The following is a 12,947-nucleotide window of genomic DNA, read 5'->3' as shown; positions in this document are numbered from 1 at the left end:
TGTAGCATTGCCCATTAGTGAGTTCACAGGAGGTATCTGTGGTATAATTGTGAGCTTTCCGGACCTGCAAGCAGAGGGGAGGGTCACAGGTGGTGTTGGAGGATCGTGTGCCGGTGACACCGCAGTGGCCGGGCTCCCAGCCGTCGCCCCCGCGACGCGTATCAGACAGATGATCCGGGCTGATGTGGCAGCTCTAAGTCATATCTATTATTTGGCTTTGACTGCCTGTGAGGTGGTAAGCTCAGGATTTACCTCTCTTATAAAAAAGGCTGCACCAGAGCAGGCTGGGGAGTGTGAGCTTTGGCGCTGATGAAAAATCCTCTCAGTAAATCAGGGGAATGGAGCATTAGGCAGGACCAGGGCTGTGGCTGCTTCCCACATAAGGTCCGCATTATAGACTTATTACATTTTGGATCTTATGTCCAGTAGTACAGCTTTCTCTCTCCCACTACCCCCCATTATAAATCTGTTTCACCTTCTCTCACTCCCTCTCTCACTCTCCTTATTCTCTCTCTCCCTCTCTCTCTCTATCTCTGTCTCTCTTTTTCTCTCTCTATCTCTCTCTCTGCTGAAGAGGACAGACTCTGTCTGCTGAAGGTGCAAACAAAAAGGAGCAAATCGTAGCGCCTGATCTCGCTCTCCCCGGAAACGGGAGTAAAGGAGCGTGTCACTATCATGTGGGGGTTTGTAATTGGCCCGTCAGCAGGCTGCGGCTCTGGAGCGGAGCGCCTGAGGGTCCAGGTGTCCCTCTGGAAGCGCACATCTGACAGAGCGCCCATCACTGCCGCACCGAGACTTCCTTTGTGATGAGTCATTGCCGTCCGTCAGGAGGAACACCACATCGGAGTGGGTTTTTTTTGCTGCGGAGCCGTGTGCTGTCAGGTACTTCCTGGTGCCTGGAGGCTTTCCTCACTGACGTGACTGTCTGTGATAAATGGAGCAGTTGACCAGCAGGGGGCAGAGTGGAGCCGGACAAGGAAAAAACACAGTCTGAAATCGAGAGGGGGAGGAGTTGCTGCAGAGAGCAGAGTAGAGAAATACTCTATACACAGTGGAATCTGTGTACCCTGATCTGAACATAGCAGAGAGAGTCATCCAAACAGGTTATCTTCTGTGTGCTAATGCTTTCTGCATTTATTCAAAATGCATTCACTAAAAATATTTCCTTTTACATATAAATGCTTACCCCTTTTGCTCCCTGTCACACTGTACTCATGAATATTATTAAATAGAGAGAGACATGCTCTCACCCTTGCTCCCCAGATTGTGCCCTTAATCCTACACAGATTGAAACAGCAGATTTTGCAGCGTTCAGCCTTTAACCCATGTGCGATAGGCATAAATGGTTTCATGTTAAATTTGCGTACAGTCAGGGTTGGCTATAGGGCTGACAGTCTTATTTCCTGTGAGGGCATCAGTCAGTGGCATGGCAGGTGGATATTCGGAGGGATGTGTGTCCTCTGCTTCCTCATTTTCTCCTGGCTCAGGGAACGCTGCCGGAAGGACAGAGGGGCCATTGAGCTGTTGGATACTGAGCAGGAAGAGCTGAAAAACAACATTAATCTGGCCCCTCCTGTCTGTGACTTTGGACTGCACTCCTCATTAACACTGCTTTAGTCAATAGATGTGCACCCAGCTCTGCCAGCCACCCCAATGTTTTGGCTTTTCAAAGCACTGCACTCTCACCTGCTTTTATTTCAGCTGAAGGTCTGGTCCTTCCGCTGGCTGTGTTTTGTGGTTGCCATAGAAATCCTAAAATGGTGAAATAAAGACAATTTTTACTCCTTTTAAAGGTTATAATACACATGTACTCACTGAGTACTTCATTAGGTAGACCGGTACATCAGCTTGTTAATGCAAATATTGAATCAGCCAATCATTTTCCCTCCCTAACTCACCACCGTGATTAGCCTTATATATGCCATAGACTGTAATGGCACTTATATATTTGTATAGATATTGTTGATTTTTGTATTAGCTATTGTATTGTTGTACTCAGGGTATTCTAGCTGCCAACTGTGGTATGCTAGTTTGGAAGTTGATGTATTCTTCAAGGGTTCAGATTATATCTGCTATGTTTACACTAGGACTCAGAACTGTACTGTCCTCTCAGGTCCTCTTCGCACTTGTACTTTGTGTTTGATCTGCACTTCATTGTACGTAGCTCTGGATAAGAGCGTCTGCTAAATGCCATGTAATGTAATGTAATGTAATCATGTGGCAGCAACTAAATGGATAAAAGCATGCAGACATGGTCAAGAGGTTCAGCTGTTTTTCAGACAAAATATCAGAACAGTGAAGAAATATGAGCTAAGTGACTTTTACCATGGAATGATTGTTGGTGCCAAGAATGGTAGTTTATCGAAGAAACAGCTGATATGGTCTCTTGAGCTTTGTTAATGAGATAGGTTAGTGGAGAAAGGCCACACTTGTAAAAGCTGACAGAAAGGTGACAGTAATGCAAATAGCCACACATTACAACAGTGGTATGCAGAAGAGCATCTCTGAACACACAACGTGTCAAACATCTTAAATGGATAGGCTACAGCAGCAGAAGACCAATAAGTCAAGAAAATAAATCTAATTGATACCTAATAGAGTGCTCATTGAGTGTAGTTTTTCATTGTTTGTGCTTTTGTTGTCTGGCAAATATAATTTCAAAATAACAAAATATTGTTGAACTATTATAGTATAATGATTCTTTCAGAAATACACATGGCAAATGGGAAATAGGACATTAAATACTAATTACGAAAGAGGATACAACATTAAAATTAGAAGCCAACCTTTATGTTGCTTCAAAAGGCTTGTACTTGAATTAAAAATAACAATACAATTCTAGTTTAAAACCCCTGGCCTTTCAAATTAAATCAACAAGAAGTATGCCCTAAGCATGTATACTGTTTTGAGGAGTTCCAAATCAAAGAGCTTTTGTTTTGGCTATAATTAAGGAAATTGTTTTGCCCATCGAAATGAGTCATTCCAACTCGTATCCCAGAGTTCCTGTCAAAGCCATTGTCCCCCGCCTCATCCCGACCTCCTCCTTGTACTGACCTCCCTGTTCATTGATGTTTCTGCGATTCTCCGAGCCCGCTTCCAGCGAACACCAGTGACCTTATAATTTCATTACCAAAGCAACCATATCGCAAAATACACTGATGTGACTTAGCTAATCTCATTCTGTCTTTGTTTTCTGGAGAGCTGCCAAAATAAGTCTTTTCTTTATTAAGTCTGCCGTGGAGGAGAGGAGAGGAGAGCGGGATGGGGATTGGGTATTTCAGAGCCGGGAGTGATCTGGATGGCACGCGGCGGGGGAACGCAGCGGAGCCCGTGGCAGCCGTCACGGCACGGGGCTGAGCGAGCAGTCTGGGAAGAACGGGAACGCGAGACGGATCTGAGCATGTCCATATGCCGCGGATCCCGTGCCTTCCCGGAGGACGCCACGGGCAAACGCTTTTATTAACATCCCTGTTATTTGGTGACACAACCCAAGCCAATTTGGCTGTGGAGCCGCCCCGCGGGGTCCGACTCAGGCCCCAACTTCTAATGATAACAATGACGTTTGATTGAGTTAAGCAGCTTTCTTTTCTAATTGCACACCTCTTTCTGAAGGCCCAGCAGCCTGCTGTTAAACCGTGGGATGATGCAGTGGTTTTCCCTCTAATCAGAGGCCTCAGTCCCGACACTCATCATCGCCAGGGTAGCAGCTAATTACTCAATAACTCCTGCCGTGGTAACAGCAGGTTGAGTGGAGTAATGGCAGAGCTCCTAGGTCAATCAATGGGAATAATCACCAGAGTTATTAAAAATAGAACAAAACCCAGCGATGTGTGTGTGGGGGCGCTTTGACGTTTTCCCTCCTCACTCCGTGGTTGGTGAAGCGCCCACATCACTTTTTTCCTCACATTTGGCCGTTGAAAAGAACATTTTATTAGGCATGGTGTGACAAGGATATTGCGCTATGATTGTTCTGTGTGCATTAGCCGAGCCGATAATCTGCCGGAGCCAGAATTCCCTGTCATTTACGAGTGTTATTAGCGGTGTAAATGACAGATTCCCCTGCATGGAGTGTGCCATATCGGTGTATTGAGAAACAAACAGCCTGTGGACCTCATCATTTCAGGAGCTGCAGGAGGCTGCATTCTGGTGATTATCACCCTAGCAGAATTAGTCAATAGAGTCACTTGCCTGGACTGGCCAGTATGTTCAGTATATTTCAAAGGGCAGGACTACAGTAAAATGCACTGTGTGCAGAAGTGTGTGTGTATTTGTGTGTGTGTGTTTGCGTGTGTGTGCGTTTGTGTGTTTGTTTGCGTGTGTGTGTGTGTCTGAGAGGGTGAGCTATGGCACACTGTGCAGAGCAGGTAACTCCCATAATAAATGAAGAGTGGGGAGAGAGTATCAGAGTGTGTGTGAGACCGTGGAGAGAATTAAGCATGCAGAGCATGTTCAGCTCGTCCTCCCCTCCCTCCTGCTCTGCCCCTCCTCCAGTCTGCTTGTATCTGGGAGGAGGCTACTCTCTCACAGACTGTGCCTGCCTGCCTGCTCACTCCGTGTCCTGGGCCCTTTCAACACTGCCGCCTCTGCCGAACCCCAGGAGAGCCGCTCCATGCTTGTGTTCACACAGAATAAATGTCCGTCTTCCTCTCATTTCGCGATGAAACTACAGCACGAACCCCGAGGCTGCAGAGAAACCCCAGAAAAGAGTCCCTCTGTTATCTCCCTCACGCTCACCTCCATTCCATCTGCAGCACAAGGAAAAGCACATCACATATTTCACATATTTGCTGACTTCCTGTCTATTTTCATATGCATTCATTTCCTGCAAATATTTAGTGCATTTTTTTCTTCTTTGAGGTAGAGTGAGAGACGGAGGAAAGAGGGATGGGGGGGGTCCAGACGTAGGTAGAGAGAGGAGAGGGAGATGCTCTGTGAGGCAATAAATCATCCTAAAACCTATTAATGAGATAGTGCTGCCTCTGGAATATGAAGGTTAAAAGGTGGAGGTCACCAAAACCATTAGCGGTGGAAGGAGCTGTTCTCTCGACCAGAGCCACATCAGATATGTATCCACTGCTCGCATGCTAGAGCTGCTCCAGCCAGCTGTCTCATCTGCACTGAACATCTGAGCCCCCTGGTTATTTTAACCCCCTTGATTTTCCATTTTTAACCCTGAACGTTTCTGTGTTGAACCTGGCCCATTTCTATTTTAAAAATACACATTTTGCCACAGCCCTTTTCCAGAGCGGTTATTGCAATCTCTCTGCATGCTCCTCTCCTCTGTGGTGGTCCATGGGAGGGGGCTGTAAGGGAAAGTGATGCTTGAGGATGACTGCTCACGCGTACCTGCTCTGTTGGCTGTTCTATCAATGCAATCTCTCGCCTCTGCGCGACATTTCCTGCTTGCACAGGCTCAAGGAGCCCAGAAAAAGGAGAGATAGACGGAGAGTGAGAAAGAAAGGAGAGGGCAGTGAGAGAGAGAGCTATTGAATGAAAGATAGAGGGGAGAGAAGAGATGGGAGATAGAGAAAACTCCAAATGGACAGGGATCATGTCATGAGCACAAGCTCGCAGAAACCCAGAGAAAGAGAGAGGGAGAGAGAAGAAGAGGACGGAAGAGGACGTCATCTGCGGATGCTGACTGCTGGAGGGCATTGATGCGTCCGTGTCTTTGATTCCGGCTCGCAGCCTAGATTTACGGCGCTGCCACAGGCGGAGGGGGGGGGGGGGGTGGCGCGGGCGCTGTGTGGAGAACAGATGCTGGCTCCTCTCCACACCGAAGACATCAATTCACACTGAGGTGCCACGCCAGAAATTGAACTGGCCTTGATTTACAGCCACGCCCAGGCAGATACTCGCCAAGCTCGGAGCTCCACCCTCCCCCCGCCCCCCCCCCCCCCCCCCCCCCCCCCCACACCCTCTTCCCAGACCTCCGCTGGCCCGCCTGACATATCACACCGAGACCCAATCCCATCTCCTCACTGCTTACTCGCTGCCACTATGGGAGATGAATCCCATATTTCACAGTGGGACGGGCGCTGTGTTCTTCATCTGTGAGTGATTAAGAGAGCCCCGCTGCGGCCCTGGGCGGAATGATGCACTGCGTCTGCGGACGGGGGAAGGTTCTCGGGCTAGCCACGGGCCGCGGTGAGGACTAATGTTACTGTGGTCCTTGGCTGTGTAATTGGATTCTGACTGTCAAAACAAAGGGTCTAATGTGCAGTAATGCACAGAGATCGGGGAGCCGTTCAGCCTAGCAGAAGAAAAGCTGTCAGAGCAGCGAGACTAGGGCCGTGTTGCGGAATTACCTCCACCAGGCTGAACAGCGTACCTTTGACATAAAGGCGCTTATCTCTGCCTGCGGTTCAGGCTGCTGAAGTACCCCTTCTCTATATGAGATGATATTGTGCATTGAATGCGGAGAACGGCCTTTCATCTCACGCCGTACCGAAGATTGCGCTGAAGTGCTTTATTCTGGTGGGGCGGCTTCCATTTTCCTCCCTGAAAAAGAACGTGAAATGAACTGTCGTAATGGGATTTTTACTTGCAGATGCTGTTAAATTGGGTAGTGGTCTAAGTATTTGTGATTTCATGATTTTGATTGCAGGTGTTACGATAGCTGTAGGCATTTTTTAGAGAGAGGTTTGGATCTTGCTGCCATTCAGTGCCGTTTTCAGATTCCAGCCAAAATAACATCAAACGACTCAAAGCAAATAATTTGCATTTTAAGGCCTTGTTTGTCCTTCACAGCCTTATTGTTTTGACATACATTAGTGAGTGTTCAAGGTTCAAAGGTTGATGTTTAGTCTCAGGTTTGTTTATTTAAGAAAGTGGGATGAAAGGAGAAACCAAAGCCGTTGAGCTCCCATTTAATGCTGAACACGGTTTTTCATTATAAATGAATGAATTACTTTTTTGCTTAGGTTTAATATTGAAGAGGTACAGTAGATTTGTATATGATGCCTTAAATATAATAAGTAGACAAAGTCAACCTCCAAATCCTTATGAAAATGGAATATACCGGAATATATAAACATGTTGACTATAAAATATATATATATACTTCACGCCAGGGCATAAAAAAAAAAAATTGTACGTTGGGATTTCTGAAAGTGGAAGTTTTATTTTAATATCATTTTTTGTTATTGCCTTGCTTTGTATGAATTATCTTCTGCTCCGCTGCTGGGAATGTGCTATAAAAATAAGTATATCATAGCTATCAATATATTTTATTTCCATGCTGCATATTTTCAGCGTGTTCCATTTCCGTTGTAGAAGCAAACTCCTCGGCGTTGTGAAGTGTGTTCTGTCCCTATGCTGCGGAGGAACACGATGGTGACACGTTGTATGTTCTGAGCTTAGAGAGGCAGCCTGATCGCTCAGACACCCACTGATACTGCAGCGGGGGCCTTTCACACACACACACACACTCATTCGCACACACGCACACACACACCCGCCGGTGAGCTCCCTGTGAGGTCAATTACACTTTTGAGGGCACATTTACTCAGGGCTTTGCCTCTGTATTCACGACCATGAAGAAAGTTGCTGGCCTCAGCTATTCCTCTGCTGTGCTGCGCATCGCGTCCTGCTCTATGGGTCAGGCCATCTGATGTCTGTTTATTTGCACATTTCCCTTAACCTGCTCACACAGCTACTTAAAGCTTTCCTGGCTAACCTTGCAGTCAGTCAACCTTGAGCCGGGCACAATTTATCCTTATCTGTTTCCTGAACAGAGACCCTAAGCCTGTGAGACTTACGTTGTGCCATTTTACATATCATTGCTTTATACTGTTTACTTTATATACTTACTGTAGCCATTGGGGTTTGGAGCCTTACTCCATGCGATTGCCGGTCTGTAGCTCTTTAGTGATAGAGCGTAGCTCCTCAATCCCCCCTCCACACCATTGCTAGTTGTACTTCCCATTAACGTCCATGTCTGTGTGAAACCAACAGCAGGGTTCCGGCTAGCACGTTGCTCTTATCTGTGTTCTGCATAGGCAATCTGTCAGTACTAACAAATTTGCCTGTGCCAGACACATCTCAGGGGGAGGCAAAACCAGTTTGGGAACAGCCAACTTGCTCGCCTAAATAATTATGTCTGAACCAGCGAGGAGTTGTTTCCATAAAGGTCGAAAGACACCACTAGTGTACCGTCTGGCAGTCTGGTGGCCTCTACGAAACAAGGTCTGGAGCTCTACGAGGAGGGAGAAACCTGTTTGTGTTACAAACAGGGCAGCACCGGGGGGCCTGTTCTCCCCAAAACAGATGAAAGAGAGGCGGCACGGATAGGCAGCCCACCAGCCAGGCCGTAGCCCTCGAAGGTGGGAGCGTGAGCCAAGTCTCAGGGTGACCTTGTCCCATTCCCACAACAAGTGACCCAATTCACAGCCCCTTCCTAATGAGGACCGGATTTCATCGAGACTCCTCTCACTCCCGCTGCTTCTCTCTGGCTCCGGATTTTTCCTCTCCGCTGTGTGTGAAATAATCCACCCACACTGAGTTTATGAGGAACCGCTGCACCGTGAATAATAACTGAGCCACAGTCCTGTGCTGCCAGAGGGGCCTGCGGAGGTGAACTGTTTGGCAACATAGTGGCGACCTCGGACCAGACATTATTAAAGCCCGGCAGTCCATTCCGCGGAGTGCGTTTCACGGCCCCTGCTTCTCAGTGTGCTGTCGTAGCGATGTTGGGCGGCGCATATAATATGCACTCGATGCGACAGAGAAACACAACACTTGGTAGGAAAGCTGTTTGCTCCAGTTTCCAGATCCCTCTCTTAGCCGCTCCATGCTGTGTAAATCAGCGCAATAATAGCCTTTTCCAGCGTAATATGCAAGACTTGTTGCTCCCCGAGTGCTCGCACAAAAATAGAGGAAAGGGGGCAAAACAAATGACAGCTATATTTGGAAGGTTTCTTCCTGCTTGCTGTCAGAAGCAGAATAATCCCCCCCTGCTGCCTCCAACAAAAGCCAGCGTTGAGGGTAATTCTATGAATGTGTGCTGGGTTTGTGCTCGCTTTTAAGAACCATCACCCAATTTAGTGCGTTTAGTGCCTACATTATTGCCGTTCTGGCTGTGATATCACCTACAGTACAATACTTGGCCCAGACACATATATTTCTCCCATAGGTTTTTCTCTTTTTTACTATTTTCTACCTGCACCTGCAAACCCATGCCCCGCGGCTGAGACCAGCCCGGGAAATTCAGCGGTGTGCCGCCCCGCTCAGGGCCCGCATCACACACCTCTGACATTTACGGCTTCATCGCGGCGACTCGGGGTGCTCTTTGGAAGATGCACATTTCCAAACTACACATAATCAGAAATAAATGGCTCGGTGTGAACACTGGGGGGACCCGGGGGCAGGCAGGGAGATCCCTGCGGCTCTGCCTTCAAAGGAATAATGCTCCTGTTAAATAGTCTGTGTGCTGCAGTCCTGTGTCCTGAGGTCAGCTGTGAAATATAATTGGTTGACAGGGGCTTGCAGCAGGCCTTCTGTCCTGTTCCTCCTGTAGCAGCTGTGTGCTGTGTTTGTGAGGCCGACAGAGAGGTTGCTGGGACTCCTGGCTCCACATCATTATGACGGGAAGATGGCTGCACTCAACGATAGCAGCGGCTTCACCCAGGATGCTCCAGGCAAACTGTAAACCTGCCAGAAGAACACCTTCGTATCGGCGCAGGAGTAATTAATCCCACAATGGCTTCCTGTGCAAGTAATTAAGCCCCCAAAACAACTGGCTATTATTTCATTTCACTTTATTACTTTAGCTCTCAGAATTGCCTCAGCATCAAGAGGTCAGGGGGTGAAGGGCTCGTGTGTCCCATAAAGAGAGAAATGTATGTTTTTTAAAAATTGAATACATTCTCATTCATTGCAGTTAACTGAGTGCCTTGGGAAAATAAAGAAAACAATTAGTTTTTTCCTCATTGTACCAGAGAGAATGGCTGGAGGGTGGGTGTTGGAGGTGGACAGGGGGAGAGGAGGCCGTTCTGGGATGTAAAGAATGAGCTCATTAGCATGAGCCCAGATGAGAGAGGTTGTGTGCTGGGGGCGGGCGGGGTCAGGATGGTTCCTCTCTAAACATCTGCCTGGGCCTTCTGTGTCACTGAGCACGAGCATGAGCAGAGAGTCTGGCACAGTTCACAAGTTCCCCAGCCCACGGTGCCACAAGCATTCTGGGAAATGTTGTCCTCACTGCTTTAGGTGAGGCAGACAGCATCGCAGCATGCTGTTAACCTCTCAGACAGGGTGTATTTTTGGCGAGGCGTTTCACGCAGCTCAAAGCAATCAGAGAGGAGCCAGATGACACTGAAGTAACGCCCTGCCAATCATCTCTCTAAATAGTGTTGTACAGCTACAGTGGAAGATGATTGATTATAATTGCAGAAGATTATAATACTGTTCTGGGTTGTAAAATTAAGTGCAGAATGTTGAGGAAAAGTAATTGTTGATAATTACCTAAGAAGCCGGAGAGATTGCTGTAAAATGTTGTTCCAGCCCCTGAAGCAGGGCTTCATCATTCCTGACTGGTGCTTCAAGGGTTTCCTGTGCTGACATGCTCTGAATGTCAAAATGTAGGCATTTCTTCTGCAGGTGTTCTGATGGTGGCATTCAGAACAATGGGAGACCGGAATGAGAGATATTTTGCTATCTTCTAACAGAAGCTCATTCCACGGTGCCTCCTTATTCTTGCAGATCCTTCAGCACCACCATGCTGTCCACGAGATCTCCTACATTGCAAAGGACATCACTGACCACCGCGCCTTTGGCTATGTCTGCGGCAAGGAGGGCAACCATAGATTTGTGGCCATCAAGACAGCTCAGTCTGTGAGTATCAGCACTGCATCAACTTTGTTGTCATCCAGTACAAGGTTCTATAAACTCCTCAATACACACACCACTCTACACACAATGTCCTCTATGCAGACCCAGCATGTCTTCTTTATAGCTGAACTACTCTACATCCACACTACATAGTGTTATCTGTACACCCACACTGCATAGTGTTCTCTACTGTAAATTCACACTGCATAGTGTTCTCTGTCCTTTACATCCACACTGCATAGTGTTCTCTGTACTGTACATCCAGACTGCATAATGTTTTCTGTACACCCATACTATGTAATGCTGTCTGTACATCCACAATGCATAGTGTTCCTTGTACCCCCAGACTACATTGTGTTCTCTGTACATCCACACTGCATAGTGTTCCATACATATCCTTTTCATTCTTCACTTGTCATCCCTCCCCTGACATGAACGCCACCTTCTCACCAGGTCTGTGTATTGTTCTGTTTGTATACCTACAACACATTATTCTATCTACATCCTCCCAACAGAAACCACAACACAAGATACACAGAATACTAGTCCAGCTTTTCCTGTTCATTCAGTCCCAGCATGTGTGCACCCTCTGCTGAATCCCGAAACAGCGTCATAGCCCAGCACAATGCCTGCCCCTGCTATTCAGCCTCAATGCATTCCTGTCCAGACATTATTCTGAATCTCTCAGGCTTCCCCTGCCTCTCTGCTGTGTTTGATGTTATGCCATGCTTATTCTGCCTCAGCGAGGGGCTTTATTGATTTCCCATATCAAATCGATGAGTATCCGTCCCCGAGTTTAACACGCCATCCATTTCACAGTGAGCTGAACTGAGAGTGACCCAGGCGCTGGTGACATAGACAGATGGGGAAAGGTTCTCCAGATCATTTGCAGTGCCGGACTTCAGGGTTATTTGTCATTTTGCTTCTGATGGGGGATATTATTGAGAATCATAAGAAACCCTATACTTTTTCATCATTATTATTCCCTGTGGATTGAAAAAGGTGATTGATGTATTAGTGTTTTAATGAACAGTGAAAATAATGTTTCAATAAATAATGTGAATAATAGCAGAAACTAATCTCTTGCTGGGCAAAAAATATGTTTTAAGCAGGTTTTTCATCAAGTTCTATGCAACTGTCCTGATAAAAATCCACACAGTGTGTTACCTTTATGTGGGCCTGGTCATTGGGAGTCTGTACACGGACACTATCTGAAGAATTCACAGCAGGAGGGGGGCGGTTGATCTGCCATGTAAGGAGGCATTGTGCAGAGGGGGTGCCATCTGGATTACTTTACCTTTGGGGTTGTTTGAGTTTGACTCAGCACTGGGAGGAAGGGTGTGGGAGATGGCGGTCATTTCTGACTCCTCTGTCCTTCTGCAGGCTGAGCCAGTGATACTTGACCTGCGCGATCTCTTCCAACTCATCTACGAAATTAAGCAGCGCGAGGAGATGGAGAAAAAGGCACAAAAGGACAAGCAGTGTGAACAGGCTGTTTATCAGGTAACCACACCCACTCATAGCAGTAAACACACTGGCTATCAGGTATCCACACCCACCCGTAAACAGGCTGGTTATCAGATAACCACACATACATGCCCAAACAGGCTATCTATCAGATAACCGCATTCATGCTTCTCTGGGAGCAATTGAAACAGACTGCTTGTCAGGTAGCAACATCTACACATCAAAGGACTGTTCATCAGTGTAATGTTTGTTATACAGGTATTCCACTTCGCAAGGTCATTGATGGAGGGTATTGTGGGATGTATTTATGCCCAGAAGATTGGTTGTGATTATACAGTGTTATTGTCCTGTAAGATACGTATGTTAGTAGCATGCCGTATATTATATGTACATTGATATGGAAAGGAAGAAAGGAAAAGGATAGAAAAAATAGAAAGGAAAGCCTTTACTAAGCTTATACATAAAATCTTACATAAGCATTCCACTTTTTTTGGGTCGGTAAGCAAGAGCTAACAGAATTGGTATGAGCTAGGAAACTTTGAGGAAATCCAAAAAACAGGACCAAATGAATACCAGACACAGCAAAGTAAACGGAGAGACAATTGAACACATAAAGGATAGACACAGGAAAGAGACGAGGAGGTTTGTGTGAG

The 12,947-nt window shown here is 46.8% G+C and overlaps 1 protein-coding gene across 6 annotated transcripts in view; it reads left to right on the top strand.

Annotated features, from left to right (window-relative positions):
* Nucleotides 1–12,947, top strand: part of dab1a (DAB adaptor protein 1a) — a 132,676-nt gene that overhangs the window by 96,778 nt on the left and 22,951 nt on the right. For all 6 annotated transcript variants that reach the window (XM_061240683.1, XM_061240686.1, XM_061240684.1 and 3 more), the window contains exons 5-6: nt 10,699–10,830; nt 12,211–12,330. In XM_061240683.1, the coding sequence (XP_061096667.1) occupies nt 10,699–10,830; nt 12,211–12,330 (252 nt within the window). The remainder of the gene's footprint in view (nt 1–10,698; nt 10,831–12,210; nt 12,331–12,947) is intronic.

The sequence above is a fragment of the Conger conger genome, chromosome 4 (genome assembly GCF_963514075.1).
Source record: "Conger conger chromosome 4, fConCon1.1, whole genome shotgun sequence".
Classification (NCBI taxonomy): Eukaryota; Metazoa; Chordata; class Actinopteri; order Anguilliformes; family Congridae; genus Conger; species Conger conger.
Note: the sequence above shows the minus strand (reverse complement) of the source record. Positions and strands in the feature narration are given on the sequence as shown.